This window comes from Symphalangus syndactylus, chromosome 7 (assembly GCF_028878055.3).
Source record: "Symphalangus syndactylus isolate Jambi chromosome 7, NHGRI_mSymSyn1-v2.1_pri, whole genome shotgun sequence".
Lineage (NCBI taxonomy): Eukaryota > Metazoa > Chordata > Mammalia > Primates > Hylobatidae > Symphalangus > Symphalangus syndactylus.
In genome coordinates, this window is record NC_072429.2 from 75,195,615 (window position 1) to 75,214,609 (window position 18,995).

The 18,995-nt window shown below is 35.4% G+C and overlaps 1 protein-coding gene across 2 annotated transcripts in view; it reads left to right on the plus strand.

The window, feature by feature from the left end:
* ZFHX4 (zinc finger homeobox 4) overlaps nt 1-18,995 on the plus strand; it is a 188,506-nt gene that overhangs the window by 153,052 nt on the left and 16,459 nt on the right. For both annotated transcript variants that reach the window (XM_055286566.2, XM_055286567.2), the window contains exons 5-9: nt 1,617-1,685; nt 10,886-11,002; nt 17,214-17,347; nt 17,736-17,936; nt 18,472-18,589. In XM_055286566.2, coding sequence (XP_055142541.1) covers nt 1,617-1,685; nt 10,886-11,002; nt 17,214-17,347; nt 17,736-17,936; nt 18,472-18,589 — 639 coding nt within the window. The remainder of the gene's footprint in view (nt 1-1,616; nt 1,686-10,885; nt 11,003-17,213; nt 17,348-17,735; nt 17,937-18,471; nt 18,590-18,995) is intronic.

Here is an 18,995-nt window from a genome sequence, read left to right on the forward strand (position 1 = left end):
CTAATCATCACGGGTGCACAGAGGTTTCACGTGCTTTTGGTTCTGAGGGAAGAATAGGAGGCTCACAGGGGAAGAACAAAAAGGTATTCAAGGTCAAAGGAACCACGTTGATCAAGGCATAACTTCATAAGAAGTTGTCAAGAGAAAGAAGGTGGACTTCTTGAGTGACGTATAGGATGTCCATTAAGGCTGTGATTTATTTGGGAGCTACTCGTGGATTTATAAGTAAAGACTGAGAATAAATTTTTTCTTTCATGATGAATTTAACATAATGGTTTTTTGGTGGCGGGGGGCACTGAGTGTTTATTATGATTGTACTGTTTTTAAATAGATTACTGCTAAAGGCCAAAGGTTTTATACGCAGCAGGAAAAACAATTAGTAAATGCAATAATAGTGCCTTGGTATGCACTTCTATTTTCAAGGTTAATTATTTGTTTAATTAAAGCCTTCAGAATCAACCAGAGATGCTATTGCTAGAAATAGTAAATAAACATGATTCCCTTTGGCAGTTAAGAATTATGTGACCATTTTTTTTAACTTCTTGATAACATCTGGTCTTTTCAGACTTTAAAGACGATATCACGTTGCACCTTTCGTTGTATTATTTTCTATTACTGTTACTATTTACATAATTATATCTTCATTTTACACATGAGGGACTCGAGGTTTAGTGAGGCTAAGTAATTCACCCATACCTAGAAGTGATGGAGAAATGATTTGTACTCAAGATTCTATCTTCTAAAAAGATAGCTCTTGAGATTTTATGAAGGACTGGATTGGGAAGACTGGGAATTTGAGGCATATAGACGATTATAGAGGCTGCTGAAATGGTCAGGAGAGAGAAGAAGACAGAGGGAATAGAGAGCACCCATGACAAGAGACTTGGTAAAATGGAATCAACAGCAGGTGGTGACTTGGTGTGGAGAAGGAATGAGATGTCGAAGGAAATTTCTGAAGTCTAGTTGTTTTGTTTATTCCATAGGTTCCCCTACAATAGGGTGCAAAAAGGAATCACGCAGTTAGTTGACAGTAATGATTTGTGTTTGGTGTTGAGTGTTGTAAACCAAGACATTGTTGGCACTTTTGCTCTAAAGCTCAAATAAAAGATGAGAATAAAGATGTGGATTTGCTGATGACTTGGACTTATTCTTCAGGAGCCCCCTCCAGTGCCTGATGTTTGCTTTGGCACATCAGCTGTCATATACAGTAATGATTTTTTCTTTTCTTTTTGGTACCTTATCAGAGAAGTAAAAGTATGCTCATAATTTATGTAATGTGCTATTGTCACTACAACACACAATCCTATGAAATGTAGGCTTGGCCAAATAGTCCAATGACAAAAATCATAATGAGCCTTTCCTGATCCCATATTTTCTCTACCAGTGTGTTTGTTCTGTGCTGCTAATAATTAAGAATTAAATCTACTCCTATCACTCCTTGGGCTCATTTTGCCAGCTGCTGCTCACTAGGATATAAGGTGTGCTGGAGACTCACCTGAGCTTCACCTGCTACTTATCTCTCTTGACTGCCAAATTTTGGGTTCTTGTGATATTAGCCATGATGTGAGAGCTAGATATGGCATGCTGATTACCTTTCACTCTGATGTCTTCTGCAGAAACTGCCTCACTGGGAGCCAGGACTTGTGATGATGACCTTACAGAGCAGCAGTTGAGATCAACCTCAGGTAATGGTTCCTACTCCTTCTCAAAATATTTCCTCATCCTAAATGAGGTGCTTTTGTCACTCTCATAATTGATGTAATAAACATTCTCTGGAACTTCTCTAATTAGATCTGATCATATGCCTTATTCAAATAAGTAAAAAGCAAAATAAAATAAATCCAATAATTGGAAGTATATGTAAATTGACTTTACATTTTAGAGCAGTTTTAGGTTCACAGCAAATTTCCCCAATACCCTCTCCCCTGACACATGTATAGCCTCCTTCATTATCACTGCCCTCCCACCAGAGTGGTATACTTGTTCAATGATGAATCTGTATTGACACAACATTATCATTCGAAGACCATAGTTTTCATTAGGGATTACTCTTGGTGTTGTACATTTTATGGGTGTGGACAAAAGCACAATGACATGTATCCATCGTTATAATATCATATAGAAGAGTTTCATTTCCCTATAAATCTTCTGTGCCAGTCTATTCATTGTTTCCACCTCCTTGACCCCTGTAAACCAGTGATCCTTTATGGTCTCTATAGTTTGACTTTTTCCAGAATGTCATATAGTTGGAATCAAACAGTATGTAGTTTTTTTAGATTGGCTTCTTTCACTTAGTAATATGCATTTAAGTTTTCTCTATGTCTTTACATGGCTTGATAGTTTATTTCCTTTTAGTGCTGAATAATATATATATCATTGTCTGGATATATCACAGTTTATTTATTCACCTACTGAGAACATCTTGGTTGATTCCAAGTTTTGGCAATTACAAATAAAACTACTATGAGCATCTGTGTCCAGGGTTTTGTGTGGACATAAATTTCCAACTCCCTTTGATAAATGCCAAGGAGTACAATTACTAGACTGTATGATAAGAGCATATGTAGTTTTGCAAGAAAACACCAAACTGCCTTCCAAAGTGGTTGTACCATTTTGCATTCCCACCAGCAATGAATGAGAGTTCCTGTTGCCCCACATCATCACCAGCATTTGATGTTGTCAGTGTTCTGGATTTTGGCCATACTCATAGGTGTGTAGTTGTATCTCATTGTTGTTTTTATTTGCATTTCCCTGATGACATGTGATGTGGATTTTTTCATACATGTAATCTTTCATATGCCTATTTGCCATCTGTATATCTTCTTTGGTGTGGTGTCTGTTAAGGTCTTTGTCCAATTTTTTAATTGAGTTGTTTATTTGCTTGTAAGAGTTGTAAGAGTTCTTTGTATATTTCAGATGACAGTCCTTTATCAGATATGTATTTTCCAAATCTTTTCTTCCTGTCTGTGGCTTGTCTCATTATTTTCCAACAGTATCTTTCAAAGAGCAAAAATTTTAATTTTAATGAAGTCCAACTTATCAATTCTTTCTTTCATAGATTATGCCTTTAGTGTGGTATCTAAAAAGTTGTTGCCAAACCCAAAGTCATCCAGATTTTCCCTTATGTTATCTTCTAGGAATTTTATAGTTTTGTGTTTTGCAGTTAGGTCTGTAATCCATTTTGAGTGAATGTTTCTGAAGGATACAAGGTTTGTGTCTGGACTCGTTTTTTTTTTTTATTTTTTGTGGATGTTTGTAGCTTCTTAAAGAATAAGTTAAAACTTTCTGCTAATAATTTTTCACATCAGTATTTATACACTATGAAACTTCACCAAAATTATAGGTTTTATATAAAGTATATATTAATAAGCTTGATATTATTTTTCACAAGTCAAAGAGCCTAGTTGATGGAGTTATTTTTGGTAATTATTGAATTCATTGGATTTTGTATAGTCGTGTCAACATATCCTCTAATCCTTTTGCTTTGCTATATATATATATATATATATATATATATATATTTGTTAAAAAATGGCAGTTACATCTTCTTAGCTGCATTATATTCCGATAATTTAAAAGGAAATTCACTCCTACTACTACAACACACCTCATTTATTTCTGCTATATATTTCTGCTATTTAAATACGACTTCAGTTTGTAGATTTATCCAGTTGGAATAATAACGTGCTGTATAGAACAATAAGTGATTACTGAAGGTCCTATGCAGTCACAATGGTATATTGGAATACTTAAAATAAAAACAATTTTGCAAGTGAAAACATCCCTTCCATATAAAGTCAGGACATTCCTCGTAAAAAATTCCAGCTTCAAAATTAAGTTTACCTTTACCTATGCATGTCTCATCAATACTTTTTAAAATGTCATTTTCTCCTAAAAAGCTAGAGAACATATTTAATATGAAATAGAATAAACCTACTCTCCCTCCCCTACCTCAAACCAATGAAAAGATTTCATTAATGACTCAGCAGTGATATGGCAAAAATCAAGAGTTATGGCAAAAATTTCAAGCTAAAAAAAGATTACTTCTTGTCAATAAGTTTCTTTATTGCTTTGTAAACAAAGACATCAAAATCTACATTATTACTTCAATCAGTCTGAGAATCTTCAGACTTAGATATTCCCATACCTTCTGGATGTTTTCATCTAGATGTTCTGTAGTGAGGCTAAATACAACAAATTCCAAATTGAATTTCCTTTTCTGCAAAACTATTTGTTCTCCTCTTTTCTCCATCTCAATTGATGACATCACACCATAGACTTAGTTGTACAAATAGTCAAATTAGAAATCATCAGTTTTATTTAAAACATTAGTGAGTATCTTCTATATGCCAGAGACTGCTGAGCATACATTGTGAATAAGACAGATGAAGTCCCTCAATTTAGATAATATCTCTAAACAAAAAAGTATTTTCAGATTGCAATAAATGTGACAAAGGAAGTTAAAGAGGTGATATGTTAGAGCAGAGGTTCTCGAAGTGTGGTCCCCTTTCAAACAGCATCAGTGCAACCTAGGAACTTGTAAGAATGCAAATTACTGAGCCCCAACCCAGGCCTACTGAATCAGAAACAATGGAGGTGGAATCCAGCAAGCCCCTCAGGTGGTAGTGATTCTGCTAAAATCTGAGGACCTTACTTGTGTGACAGCTCATCAGCTACTTTAGGAGCAGTAGTCAGAGAAGTTCTCTGAGGAAATGACAAGTGAGCCGAGTCCTGGTTAATGAAAAGGAGCCAATTATGCAGAGTCTGGGAAAATATACTTCAGAGTTTGGAAAAAATTGGTCCCATTCCAGGAAGAGAAAGAAAGCTAACACGGAGAAAGATGAGGGAGTGGGGAGGAGTGTAGCATAACACGCAGCCAGAAAAGTAGGCAAGGGCTTAATTGTTTCAGCCTAGTAAGGAGTTGTTATGTTATTCTAAGTGAAATAGTAAGCTATGACAAGGTTCAAGCAGGAGAATGGATTGATTTTATTGAGTTGTGCAGAATAAATTATAGGAACACAAGAATAAGTCTTATCTAGTCATAAGACCATTGCAGGAATATAGGTAAGAGATTAAAGATACTGTCAGGGAAAATGTAAAGTAGATGGATTCAGTGTACATTAGGTATCTTGGAAGTAGAAATAGTATGATTTACTGATGGATAGGATGCATATGAGCGGGAAAGAGAAGACTAAGGGATGACTCTTGCTTGTGCTGGGTGGTGGCATTGTTAATGGCAATGGTAAAGTTGGGGAAATGGAGTAAGATGTGTTGAGGAGCATCAAGAGCTCTGATTTTGGCATACTAAACTAGATAGACTTTTTGGACATCCAGTAGAGTTACAAAATATAAAGGTATGAGTCTGGATGAGATCATCTAGGGAGGTAATGTAGATTGAGAAAGGGCTTAGTACTAATACTGGAGACGCTCAAGTATTTAGTTGTTGTTTAATAGAGGAGGCCCCAGCAAAGGAGAATAAGAGGAAATTCTCAGAGAGGCAGGATGAAAATCACAATTACCTGATGCAATAAAATCCAAAGAGAGGCACAATTTTCCAGAAGAAGAGAGGAGTAACATCGGTTGAGCAAAGAAAGTGAAGTAAGATATAGAGAAGTAACCACTGAACTTAGCATGGGAGTCATTGGTGACTTTGAGAGGAGGAATTAACATGAACAGAAACCAGACTGGAGAAGGTTGAATAATAAATATAATTTAGTAGAGAGGGAAATCCAAAAAAAAAAAAACAAAAAAAAACCAAAGCCAGACGACCAAGACAAAATCAAACACCCCTTTTACATTTTATTAAAGGGAAATAGGGGCTTGGGTAGCACGTGGACTCTTCCTTTTCTTTCCCAAATTTTGCTTTCTAAACCCAATTCACTGTTCTAACTAACATGTATTGCCTGCCTACTGTATTCCAGGCACTGTTCCAGCTGCTTCTGGCACAAACATGGATAAGATAATCACTATTTAAAAAAAAATGTTTACCTATTACAGCAAGTAGGCAATACACAATTTCCACAAATTAAATTGTGGTGAATGGTTTAACATCAATATACAGGTGGGGGAAAAAAAGCATTTATCTAGAAACATTAATCCTAGTTCAGGGTTCAGAGAAGACTTTTTAGAGAAGAAAACAATAGTACTCAATAGTACTAGTAATAATACAGCTATGATTTTTAATATTTATTTTTACTAAGCTTGTGCTCACCAATTTGTGTATGTTATTCCATAACAAACCTATGAGATAATTATTATTAACTTCATTTTTATAGATGTTGAAACTGATATTTCCCAAGATGATTTGAAGGAAAAGTGGAATTTACACAGTGAAGAAAAGTTGTTCTAAATAAGATAAGGAAATGTAATGGTACATATAGGAAGGGAGAAAGCACTACAAACAGTTGGCTTTCTTGAACGGTGGTTACAAAATGTGAGCTGGACCAAGAACACTGGCATTACCTAGAAACTCAACAGAGAGGCAAATTCTCAGGTTCAACTCTAGACCTACTACATTAGAACCTTTCAAGATGGGGTCCAGTAACAGGTCTCTTGGGTGAATGTGACACTCTAAAGTGTAAGAAGACTGTTCCCAAGCACTAAGTATTATGTAGGAAGTGAACAAAGATGAAACTGGAGTGACAGACAAGGACCAGGTACCTTGGACATAATCTTGCTATGTACATATGGTTATTTCTTTGTGAGTGATAGGAGTCACTGGAAGATTTTAAGTAGGGAAGTCAGATTTAAGTAGATCATTCGGAGGATAGATTTGAGTGGGGCATGACTAGGCAAGGAGATCTTGGAGGAGTTTGGAAAGAATGCTCACAAGCCAGGTGTCTTGTACAGAGATACTCAATATGTTAATATAAAACTAAAGATGTCTAAGTTACTATATTTCCTCTTTATATGATCACTTCATGGGTTTAAAAAGTATCAAGTGCTTTCTTAGCAGACTCAGAGGAGAGGGATCCCAAAGCCAGTTGTATGTTAAGACAACAGGAAATAAGGGCCAGGCATGGTGGCCCATGCCTGTAATCCCAGCACTTTGAAAGGCTGAGTTGGCGGATCACTTGAGGTCAAGAGTTCGAAACCAGCCTGGCCAACATGATGAGACCTCGTCTCTACTAAAAATACAAAAATTAGCTGGATATGGTGGTGCATACCTGTGGTCCCAGCCACTTCGGAGGCTGAGGTGGGAGGATTGCTTGAACCCAGGAGGCAGAAGTTGCAGTTAGCCAAGAGCACCACTGCACTCCAGCCTGGGTGACAGAGTGGGACTCTGTCTGAAAGAAAGAAAGAGAGAGAGAGAGAGAGAGAGAGAAGGACAATGGGAAATAAGTACAATTGGGTGGTACTTAGATCAAAGGGATACCACTGATGTACATTTGCTTAGAAATTGTATAATGTTGTAGGATAAACTAATAGCAGTTTTCCAATTGTTTCTTATTGTTGAAATGAAAATAAGCTAGTCATTCAAAACATTTATTTTAAATATAGCCAATGTGTATATGTAGAGTAACTTAAAAAATCATTTTAGATATGTCAAAAATGCTGGGGGAAGTTTGTTGTAACAGTTCTATAAGACTACAGTATTTTGCCTTCTTTCTATTATTTTGAAACCTGTAAAAATGAATATGTATTATCATTTGTCTGAAAATTGGGACGTTCAAATGGACCTTGATATACATGGTAAGCTTAAGTATAAACATATCATAAAGATTACTATAGAAATATTGTATTTTCTGTATTTCATGAGGCAAAAGAATAAAATGCATGTGGCATATACATATGCTGTATACATGTATACTTATGCTGAATACAACAGTATCATGAAATGATTTAATACTTTCACTATTATTGCATGTAATATATTAGTGAAGAAGCTTATTGATGAAAATGACAATCGCTTTGGCATCTTTATTTTGGAATTTTATGTAGCATATTTTCCTCAGTTCTACAGTATCTATTTAATACATTTAGTGTTATATATATATTTCCCTTACATTTCATAGTATTTTACAACTAAGGATATGTGGTGCTTGAAAGTTAGAATGTAGCCACTCCTTCCCTTAACTCAAGTTCTAACCTACAGGGTTTCCAGAGAAAGTGGTTTCTTCCACATTCATACTCTTGACTCTAAAGTCTATTTATACAATGAATGTCAAATTTATTTCTAAAACCCTCTTTGAGAATAAAAGTGCCCTTTTATTCTGACTTATATGAAACTTTATGGTGTGTATAAGTTACCTTTTGATTACTTTTTGCATGATTAAAAATTTGCAAAGTTCTTATGGCTCCAAAGAGCCTACCTGTAATAAACAGCTTTCCCCTTCTAAACCACAAAACAGGTCTGAATTGCTTGAGCATTAGAGCTAATTGCCTGCCTACTTCAAAGGAAGAACCTGAAAAGAGAGAGGGGAAAAAAGTCACAGAAGCAGAGGCATTGCAGGCAAATCCACCTCTAAAGGTTATGAGTTGTGGCTTGGAGGAGCCGGGCAAAGTTATGGCCTCAGAACTGCTGTTTGCGATTAAGTTGATGGGGAGCGTCTATCCCACAATCTTTCCCTGCTGCTGACACAGAGTCTTTGTTCACATTCAGATTTCTCAAACTGTTGCCAGGGTCAGGCTGAGGTCAGACACCACAGTGATGTATAGAAGAACATGTCTGGGAATTTCTCTCACACTTAAAACACATACCAGAAAATGAAGAAGAGGACCCTGCAAAATCTGTCTGATGAGACCCAGATTATATACTGTAGCTTTTCTTTTAGTGCCTTCATAATTTTCTTTTTCTTCTCCTGACACACAATGTTTTATTAATGTGAGTTGCGATAGCCCTTACAATTTTATGTCCCCTCAAGATAAGGACACTCAGTAGCACTCTGACACTTTATTTTCCAGCCCCGGGGGAAAGGCCCAGTAAATCTACTCCAAGAATTCTTGCATCCCGTCCCCAGGATGAGTTGAAAAGTAATTGCCACAAGCCGTCATAGGTCGCGAACTAGAGATCATGTCATGTGTGTGGACTTGGGAGGGACACAGCCCAAACCAGTTGATCTCAGCCCTCTAGCCTCCCAAATCCAGCTCGGCCACCAGCCACTTTACCTACCAGCGTGGCCTGGTGCTGGGAGGAGGGAGCCTGTGTTTGATCAGTAATTATCACTGACAGGTGAAAGCAGGCTAGCACTAGAAGAGGTGTTGTTTCTTTCTATTCTTGAAGTTAAATTTCTGAGTGTATTTGCCTGAAAGGGAAGCTTCCCTCAAACCCTCAGATGATTGACCCCCTAAACAAGGGCCATCCCTCTGCTTTTGTGCAGAGGCAAAGGGCAAAAATGGAATAAATGGATTTGTATGGTGCCTTTGAGGACTCACAGTTGAAACAAACTCTTATTTTGAATGTATTAAATGTCCTTGTTTTCCCTTTAGCTTTTTAGAGTTTCCTATTGAGCCCAGAACTGTCCCCTTCTGTTATTATCCTGCTCACACAGTTGTAGAGCATGGCTGGCAAGTGAGGCACTAAATAGAATTTTTTTTTTTTTTTGGTGCTCAGCTGCTACATATGACAGTGGATATTTCATTCTGCTGTCAGAACGTTATTAATAAAACATGGGGTGTGGAGAGGGCCACGATTTCCCCTTTCAATCACTATAGCATTTGCAATGAAAATTTTATTCAGTGTGTAATTTTCAGTTAATGCTTGACACTTAAAATGTCCATAGCAGCGTTTTGTATGGTTATTAAAGGGTTAATTGTATCATGTTCTCTGCATAAAAGCTCTGCTTATCAAAAGCAAATAGAAGAGTGTATGCAAATGTGTGTCGGTGACCTTTTGCCTTTCCAGGGTTAATTTATATGGTCATTAAAGATTTTATGAAATTGAGCAGCCTGGTGCTTCAAATCCCATTTTACCTTCTTCTCCTAATTTATGTAATTCCTACCTGAGCAGGGGAATATGATTTTTATTTTTTGTGCTGCAATGAAAACAGCATGCTATGCTGTGGGGAGTTGCAAGCCTGGTTATCTGGCATTACTCAGATTGCTAAAAATTCATTAAAATGTGACATCAGCACAGTGAGAGACAAATGATCGCAGGATGAAAGAGAACAGTGGGCCTTTCACGGATTAGTGCTACACAGCCCCAGCATAGAGGCTAACTGCATAAACAGATTAATCCACCAGCAGTGGCATAGCTAAGATTTACAGAATAATTAAATAGGGTTGAGTTACTATGAGGATTTCCATGTAATCTAGCTGGTGTGAACCCGTGAATGAGGTGTGGGGTGATGCGGTTGTCATAGAAGTATACCTTCTTATATCCTACACCCAGTATAGCTCCCCCTACAGAAGAAAAAAAAAATCCCCAATGTAACTGAAGTTTTGAGATCTTACTCTAACAAAATTCCAAAGAATTCCTTTGGGGTCTGGGGTCTGAAAGCAGGAGTAACACCTGTCTTATATTTAACCCGTTGTTATATTATTTAAGATTTTTTTCTAAGACTTTTTTTTTTCCTGACATCGATCCCAGTCCATGGAACCGTAGGTTTATGTTGTTACAAGTTTCTACTATTGAAATCACAGAATTGCCTTATACCCAATTTTTAAATATGTTTCAGTTTAAACTGTACTAAAAAGAATTTATTTTAATTTAGTATAGATCTATCCTCTCAATGGATGCAAAAGAAGATCCTTTAGATACAAAATTTGCATTGGTACAGTCAGCATGATCAGCATAGACTTTTGCATAAATTTGTGTTCTCATTTGAGTATGAATATCTGTAGATGATTCATAAATAACAAAGTTTTCAAGTGGTCACCTAGTTTATTTCAGTGTGAATTTTTGGGAGGTTTTCAGTTCTACTGATTGGTCCGCCTTTCTTAACAGAGGAACAAAGTGAGGAGGCAGAAGGAGCTATTAAGCCTACAGCAGTGGCCGAGGAGGATGAAAAAGACACAAGTGAGACAGACAATAGTGAAGGCAAAAACTCTAATAAAGACTCTGGTAAGATGCAAGAATCTTTCACCTTGGCATTTCCCTATAGCCATTCCCTGCCATCAACTCTTCCTTCACCATCCCCCCACCCACAAAACTTATTAAAAGCTTTTATTCATTTTAAACTGTCTGAACATTCCCACTACTATTCATTGCATGTGCATTTTGCATGTGATTTCTATCAGTAGCCTCCCATTGACCTATTTTTAATCATAACCATCTGACAGAATAGATGTGGATAAGTTGAAGAATATTACAGGACGACCAGTGAGATTATTTTTTAATCAAATCAGTTTGTGTGCTTGTAATTTTTTAAGCGCCTTTCATTAATCTTAGCTATACTTGTGATTCCTCTGATGGCATATTAATTTTTCATAAGCATAGGATTAGATATCACTTGAATTTTGTCATTCAGTCACATGTATTCGCCCGCCAAACCACGTAACCCTAAAAATAAATGCTAGTTTTCCTTGCTTTTTTACAACGTACACTCAGGAATTTGCCCTTTTTTAGGGCATCTATTTGAGGTATTTCAAACAAAATCCAGTGAAAAAGTTTACAGATGATTCAGCCTAAGAAAGAGGAAATATCATTGAAAAGGGATTAGGTGCTGGGTAATTTTGATCTTCTAGAATAGACAAATCCCAGTAATGAAAGCTACTGTCTTTGAAAACAAACCTTCATGTCATGACATTTACTTGTGCACAAACAAACCCTAGGCCAGCATCTGGTGTGGATACCTAAGGCTTTTTCTGTGTTTGATTTGGCAAATATATGACTTCATCCATGCTTTGTATGTATGAGATGGAAATCTATGGTTGCAATGAATATTACATTGGCTACTTTTGCTGCACGCTATACCTAGTTTTATTATGTTGGACTCATTGAAGCAGAAGAAGTGCTGAAACGGGTTCAAGCCTATTAGTTTCAGGTAGTCATCTATCTTTTCCTTGAATTCTAGTGACAGCCGCATATAAAGGAGCTTGTATTCACTATGAAGACATTGGGTTGTGCAAAAAATATCATTTTTACGTGCAAGTTTATTTAAACCTGAATCATCCTACATTTGTAATTCAGTCTTTGCATATCTAAGTTTTGCATTCCCTTTAAAAATTATCTGAAAGGCCTCTCTGCTCCCCTCCCCACACTGTTCAGTACTAAATTTCTTTCAGGAGGCCAGTGAGAAAAGCGTCATTGAGATTTGGTCCTAGGGTATAGTGTCTAACATATGATTCTAATTTGACTTAAACAAAGAAGATCTAAGGTTGGTATTAAGCTGCAAGCAATGTAAAAAGAAGCCATAGCTGTATGTTAGTAAGCTGGCTCCTGAAGTTACTGAGGAGGAATTAGAAGTACCTAGTGATAAGTTAATGTGAAACACAGTACCATTGGAAAAGATTGGAAATAGCAAGGTTTGTTCACGTTCTATGATGGACCTTATCAAATTAGCTGCTTGCCTGGATCAGAGAGGGTAAGGTTCTGTCTGTATTCAGTGGCGTCTTTCACATCGTAGTACAAAAACAGATTGCAGAATATATCCTTCTCATTCTTCAGAAGAATGTATAACAGAGATACCTGATTTGTGTTAATTCAATGCCCATATAATACCGAGGTATATGACATTATGCCAGGTCTTAAATGTCTAATATCTAGTACCTTGTAAAGGATGGATTCTGGGAATCTCTAGAAAAATGGATCTAATTTTACCATTGAGGAAAGAATCTGGCTTGGAACATAGCACAGATGCCAAGGCTCTATCTTTACCAGTGCCACTTACTGCTCCACAAAAGTAGTGGGCTCAATCACTCCCTAATGGGCTGATGAATTACTGTTCTTCCTTGGGCACCTAATTGTACCATCCAGACAAGACTTGGGCATTTGAGAGGATATAGGCAATTGTATAATGGTAGTTATTTAAAACAAATTGTATCCCCATATAAATGCCTTCCTGGGTATTTCTATAGGGATTAAAAAATAAGCTCTAAGCAAGGACCAACTAAAAGCAGTTGCTGAAATGCAAATATTTAGCTTTAAAGCCTTCCAGCCTTCAAGACAGCTCTTGTGATTGACAACTAACATGAACATTTAACAAAGTTTTCTGCTTTCTAAATTGAATGTTTTTAGGTTTAAAAAATTATTACATGGATTTTCTCTTGTATGTATTTCTAATGATTAAATAACCACTTATATTTATTGTTTTTCTTTATGTCATAAATGTAAAAAAAATACTAGCAAGCTTACAAATTCATCACTATCTTCATACGTTAGATGGGAAGGTAGTTTGACCCAACTTTAACATAGAACATTTAGACAAGGAGGAATTAACATATGTTAGGAAGGCTATGTTTGTGTAAGCTGTTGTGCTATGTTGCTGACATTAATCTGCAGGAGTAGAGCTTTCAAAATGAGACATGGCAATATGCAAGTTATATTTGTTGAATATTCATTCATAAGAGAAAAGCCTTCTAATGCTTCATTTATATTGTCATTTAAATCTAGTGCCACTTTAGATTAATTATAATCCAAATTATAGCTCTGTGCAGTACAAGAATTAATACAGAGTTTATCCAGATTAATACATTTGCATTGAAAATGTAATATGTCTCTGCTTTGGCTAAGGGGACCACTTTTTAATAAGGGAGTAAACATGAGGAAAGATGGAAATTAACCTTCATTATTGCAATTAAAATTATCCTTTCATTCTAGTCTCATTAGAAAGAATACTGTACTGGTAATTATAATTTATAATTATTTGGAGTTGAATAACATCTTCTGTTATATCCAAGTTTTATAGTATTCAAACTTTATTAAATACATTGGCTCATTAATAACAACTCAGTATTTTGTTTTTTTTCTTTAAGATTTGCTTTGAGTACATGTGCATTATTGGATTTTTCTTACTTGTTATGAGTATAAACCATTTACAGCCTTCTGTATTTTAGGGATTGAAAATTATTAAGAAGGTGGCATCTGCATTGAAATGAATTATGTCATTTTTTATATTAGCAATCTCACGCAAGTTAAATAATCGCATAACTGACAGATAATCATTTTTTTCACCTCTTTGGCAGTGCTTATTTGTAATTAGACTTCCTTTTTTAGTTAAAATGAATGAAAATGACATTGTTTTTTTGAAGATATTGTGTTGTCCTCAATAACACAAAGTAAATTAGGATCCTATTTTAAAATTTTTTGTGATCTAGGGTAACCAACAGGGTTTACTTCAAATAAAGTTGCAGATATAAACTATAAGCAATCATAAAACTTAAAACCTTCCTCAAATTAATTGACCCTTATTTAATAGGCATTTCCAGGATAACACAATTTAGAAAAAAGACCCCAGAGTTGATTTTCTATAATTTACCAGGGATGCCATAATATGAAACCTAAGATAGTATCCCTTTGAGTAAGAAAGGCATACACGCATAGAATGTAACATCCTTCATCTTTACAAATAATCCTGATGACTTGCCTCATCCTCCAGAGTCTGTTTTGTCATGTTACCACATCTCAATATTCTCTACTTCCTCTTACTATCAGTGCCATGCATTTTTGACGTACCTAGCTAATGTTAGATGTTCTAGCTTTTATTTATAACTTCTTTGTAATTTCAAATAAAATGGTCTTTAGGAGGCTCCTGGCTTATATTAAGATTATGGTTTAAGTTAATTAGCCAGAAAAATTTTGAAGGTGACACATAACTGTATTGAATACTATAGCCAACAGTTGTTGCAACGGCCATGTAATAGTGGCCCTAAAACTTAACTCTTACTTTTTTGATACAGCATAGAACATCATTAAATTCAAAAGCAATTATATTTTTGATGAATATTAATACGAATAAAAATAAAATAAACATATTCTTAATATACATGGTATTAATTATACATTATGCACACCAAAATGTTCCAGATCTTGAAATTAATACATTTTTTGATCCCTGACAGTCTCAGTATGAGAATAAAATACACATTATATATGCTTATGGAAATGAGTCCATAGCTATACATTTAATAGATTTATAAGTTTCTGAAAGATTTATTCTATTACTGATGATCCAAAGGGCCTGCAAGCAACAAAGTCATGGAAATTCTCTTCTAACTTGTGTTTGACAGTCTTTGATGGCACAGGGACCCGGATCGACTTATTGGTCATGTCTAATTCCACCATGTACACAAAAGAATGAAAAGGGGATATGACAGAGTATTATTCTCCTAAGGAAACATATTCTTACTTATTAGTGGGGGAACTTTTAAAGAAACATCTCACAGGAGAAGGCAATTGATAGACATTGGTTGATTTAAATGGCAATGATTTTATACAACTTGGTTTGACACTTTAAGCAGTAAGTTTTATTTGAAAATATAAAATATCATAGTTTTCTTAAATGTTTGTTTTTTTAACACTTCTAAAACAATATTCCAAAGTATATTCAGTTTTGAGAAAGAAAAATATATTTTTTGATTCCAGACTTAATTATGACAAGGAATTATGACTTTCCCATTTTGACATATCTTTCGATATCAAATACTTGGGCATTTTTTAATCAATGTAATGAAACTTTTCAGTCTTTCTTGGATTTAAGTTCATTCAAATTCAAATATCATAAATTATTTTTTCAAATATCTAGAAATAACCTAAATTTCTCTAACACATATGTATATATATATATATATATATATATATACATGAAGAGAAATGTACCAACTCAAATAAATTATAGTGCTTGTAAATCTAGAAATCAGTAGTATCAGTATAACCTGATGAAAACTTTGCATTAATTCTGTATCTACCATGAACCCCAAGAGGATAAAATTATTGTCATGATGTAATTTAAATTCTATTTTAATTTTGATCTGCATGGAATCACTCTTGCTTTTATTTTTTTTCTGAATTTGAAATTTCTGAAATTACTTATAAGGTATAAAACATGCATCTCTATCTACAGTTGAAATAGAATGTATTTTTTTTGTTTATTTTTACTTTGTTTCCATAACATCCTTGACCTTATTTCTAAATTAAAACTAGGTTATTTTGCAATAAGGTGCAATTTGTTCATTTATATGAACCGCACGTGGATTGGAAAAAAATCAAGATAAATCTTCATGCACAGCATACAATCAGATTACGCTTGGACTATATATTTACGCGGGGTCTGATAGCAATCAATGGTTTAGCTTCATTGCATTTCAAGATGTATTTGCACCCAGTTGTCCAGTGATAGTGTCCTCACCCTGGAAATAATTTAGTTGCAAATTGACTGGAAGATGGTGAAAATTGAAAGTTAAAATTAGAAATACTCATAATAAACAGCAGAAAAAAGGTCAGATGATGCCATGCTATGATGAGATTGGAATGGCTGGTAAATGAGGTTTTGTGTTTGTCGTGAGATGTATGTGACATGCCTACCCAATGTCGCTGTAATATCTAGCCTTGCAGAGGAGATTATCGGGCAAATTGATGCTGGAAAGAATTTTCTGTTAGATTGGGAAATTAGAATTGCACTGTTTTCTTTGATGTGTATGAGGCTCCTACACATTACACTGCTGGTCTAGGCAAAATTTGAAATCATTTTTAACACCAAATATTTGGACTAACTTCATAAAACCATGGTCTTCTTGAGATTTGTACTAAATGTTATATGTACAGCCAACTGCTGAAATATCTACAGCAAAGAATAAATCACTAATAGCAGCAGCAGATATATATGATTAATTTTAATCCTTTCCATTTTTAAATCCATTCATGACATAAAATTATTATTATTTGAGTTTCTGAATTATAACCAGTCAGCCCTTCTCAGAATGTTGAAATATTTTAAGTGTCAAAGAATTTTAGAAAAGAGATAGGTAATTAAATGTTAGTAGAAATAATGATTTTTTAAGTTAGTATTTGTGAAAGGGAGTAGATTTGCTTTAATGTGGTAAAGGCATTCTGAGACACCAGAGAGCATGTGTTATTGATGAATCTTTCAAGGCCACCTAGGGTTATCTAAACATGAAACAGGAGTACATTTTAAAATATATTTATAAAGTCCACTTAGTCAGTGGACAAAAAGAAGTGTTCTTATTGCCTTTTGAGATTAGCATTATTTAAAACTGCTTGTCGGTTCCTTTTGTGATTCAATGTGTTTAGAGTCACAACTGTTTGAAAAACATAATTTTTCTCATTTTGAAATTGTGTTTTTAAATTGAATTGTTCTATTCTTTTTGGGAATCAGGGATAATCACACCAGAGAAGGAACTAAAAGTTAGTGTGACAGGGGGTACCCAGCCACTCCTGCTGGCAAAAGAAGAGGATGTTGCAACAAAAAGGTCAAAACCTACAGAGGACAATAAATTCTGTCATGAACAGGTAAATACTTTATTTTCCCCTTTACTGTATAAATCTTTATTTTTTATTGCTCCTGATAGTTTTAAAGCCCCAAATAATTCCATGCTGTTGAAATGTATGTAGACATTGCAATTGGCAATATAATTTACTCTTGGTATTACCTCTGATGTTCTAAAGTCATCAGAATACATTAACTATGTTGAAATAGCTCGAAGAGAAGATTTGGAATGGTCTCAGTACAAGAAATAATGAATGTCTGAGGTGATGGATATCCCAGTTACCCTGATTTGATTATTACACATTGTAAGCATGTACTAAAATATCACATGTACCCCCAAAATACAACTACTATGTATCAAATAAGAAATGCATTAACTAATAGTGGCCATGTTTATTCAATATTTTCCAGTTCTATCAATGTCCTTATTGTAACTACAATAGTAGGGACCAAAGTCGTATCCAGATGCACGTCCTATCACAGCACTCGGTGCAGCCGGTCATCTGCTGTCCTCTCTGTCAGGACGTCCTCAGCAACAAAATGCATCTCCAACTGCATCTGACGCATTTGCACAGTGTGTCTCCAGATTGTGTGGAGAAGCTGCTTATGACAGTAAGGATACCAAATATTGATGCATGTGTGACATAATCTGTGTTAGGAATATCAATATAAAATCTGTAATTATTGGTTTATAGAAATGTATTTCTTCAGAGCTAATTAAGCTCTGTTATTGCTCGTGTTATAGTAATCTCACTCAAGGCCCATTTGTGACCTCTTTTGCTTGGAAAAAAAATATAGTACAAGGCATAGCTTAGTAAAGAACATTATTTTGCAGTCTTCTTTTTATATCTATAATGTCCGTCAAATAACCCCAGTGGGCATCTTGCATTTCAAAATTGCTTCATTATCATTATAAGAAAATAAATCTACAGAAGCCTTTAAGCCATAAAATAATAATAATAATACATTGCCACGGCATTGATCTAAAGTGTGAAGGTGTGGCATTGATCTGTAACATCTGCAAAACGTCCCTGCTTTGGCTAAGAAAAAACAAATGTAAGTGGGATATGCTACCAGCAAAAGAGAGATGTGATGGAATTTGTGATTTCTGGGGTACATTTAACATAAACCCCTTTGGTTTTCAAAGGTGCCTGTCCCTGATGTGATGATGCCAAACAGTATGCTACTGCCAGCAGCTGCCTCTGAGAAATCAGAGCGGGACACACCTGCAGCCATGACAGCTGAGGGGTCTGGGAAATATTCAGGTATGCCATCTTATCATCAAGACTTGTGGACAATACGCTTAGGGGTTTTGCATTTATGGTGGTGCCCAAAGATTATTACTATCAAAAGATTTTCGTAAAGCATGGGGGAAAAATGTATGCCATTTCAAAGAGCCATATTTTCCAAGGCATATTTTGTGTCTGGTTATCTATAAGTGACCTCAGGGGACCCAAGTGTCAGACATCCAGGAAAATTCTGTGTGATCTAATTCATGAACACCAAGGGATCATCCTTAGTATCACACTAATTGCAGCAAGCTCTAATGACCTTTGACTTGCTTTCTTCCCTTTTCTGTAATTTCTTGAGGCCGGGGTGATTTCTTGTTTGCCTTTATATCCCCAGTACCCAGTCCAGTGCTTGCCACATAGTAGTTGCTCAGTAAACATT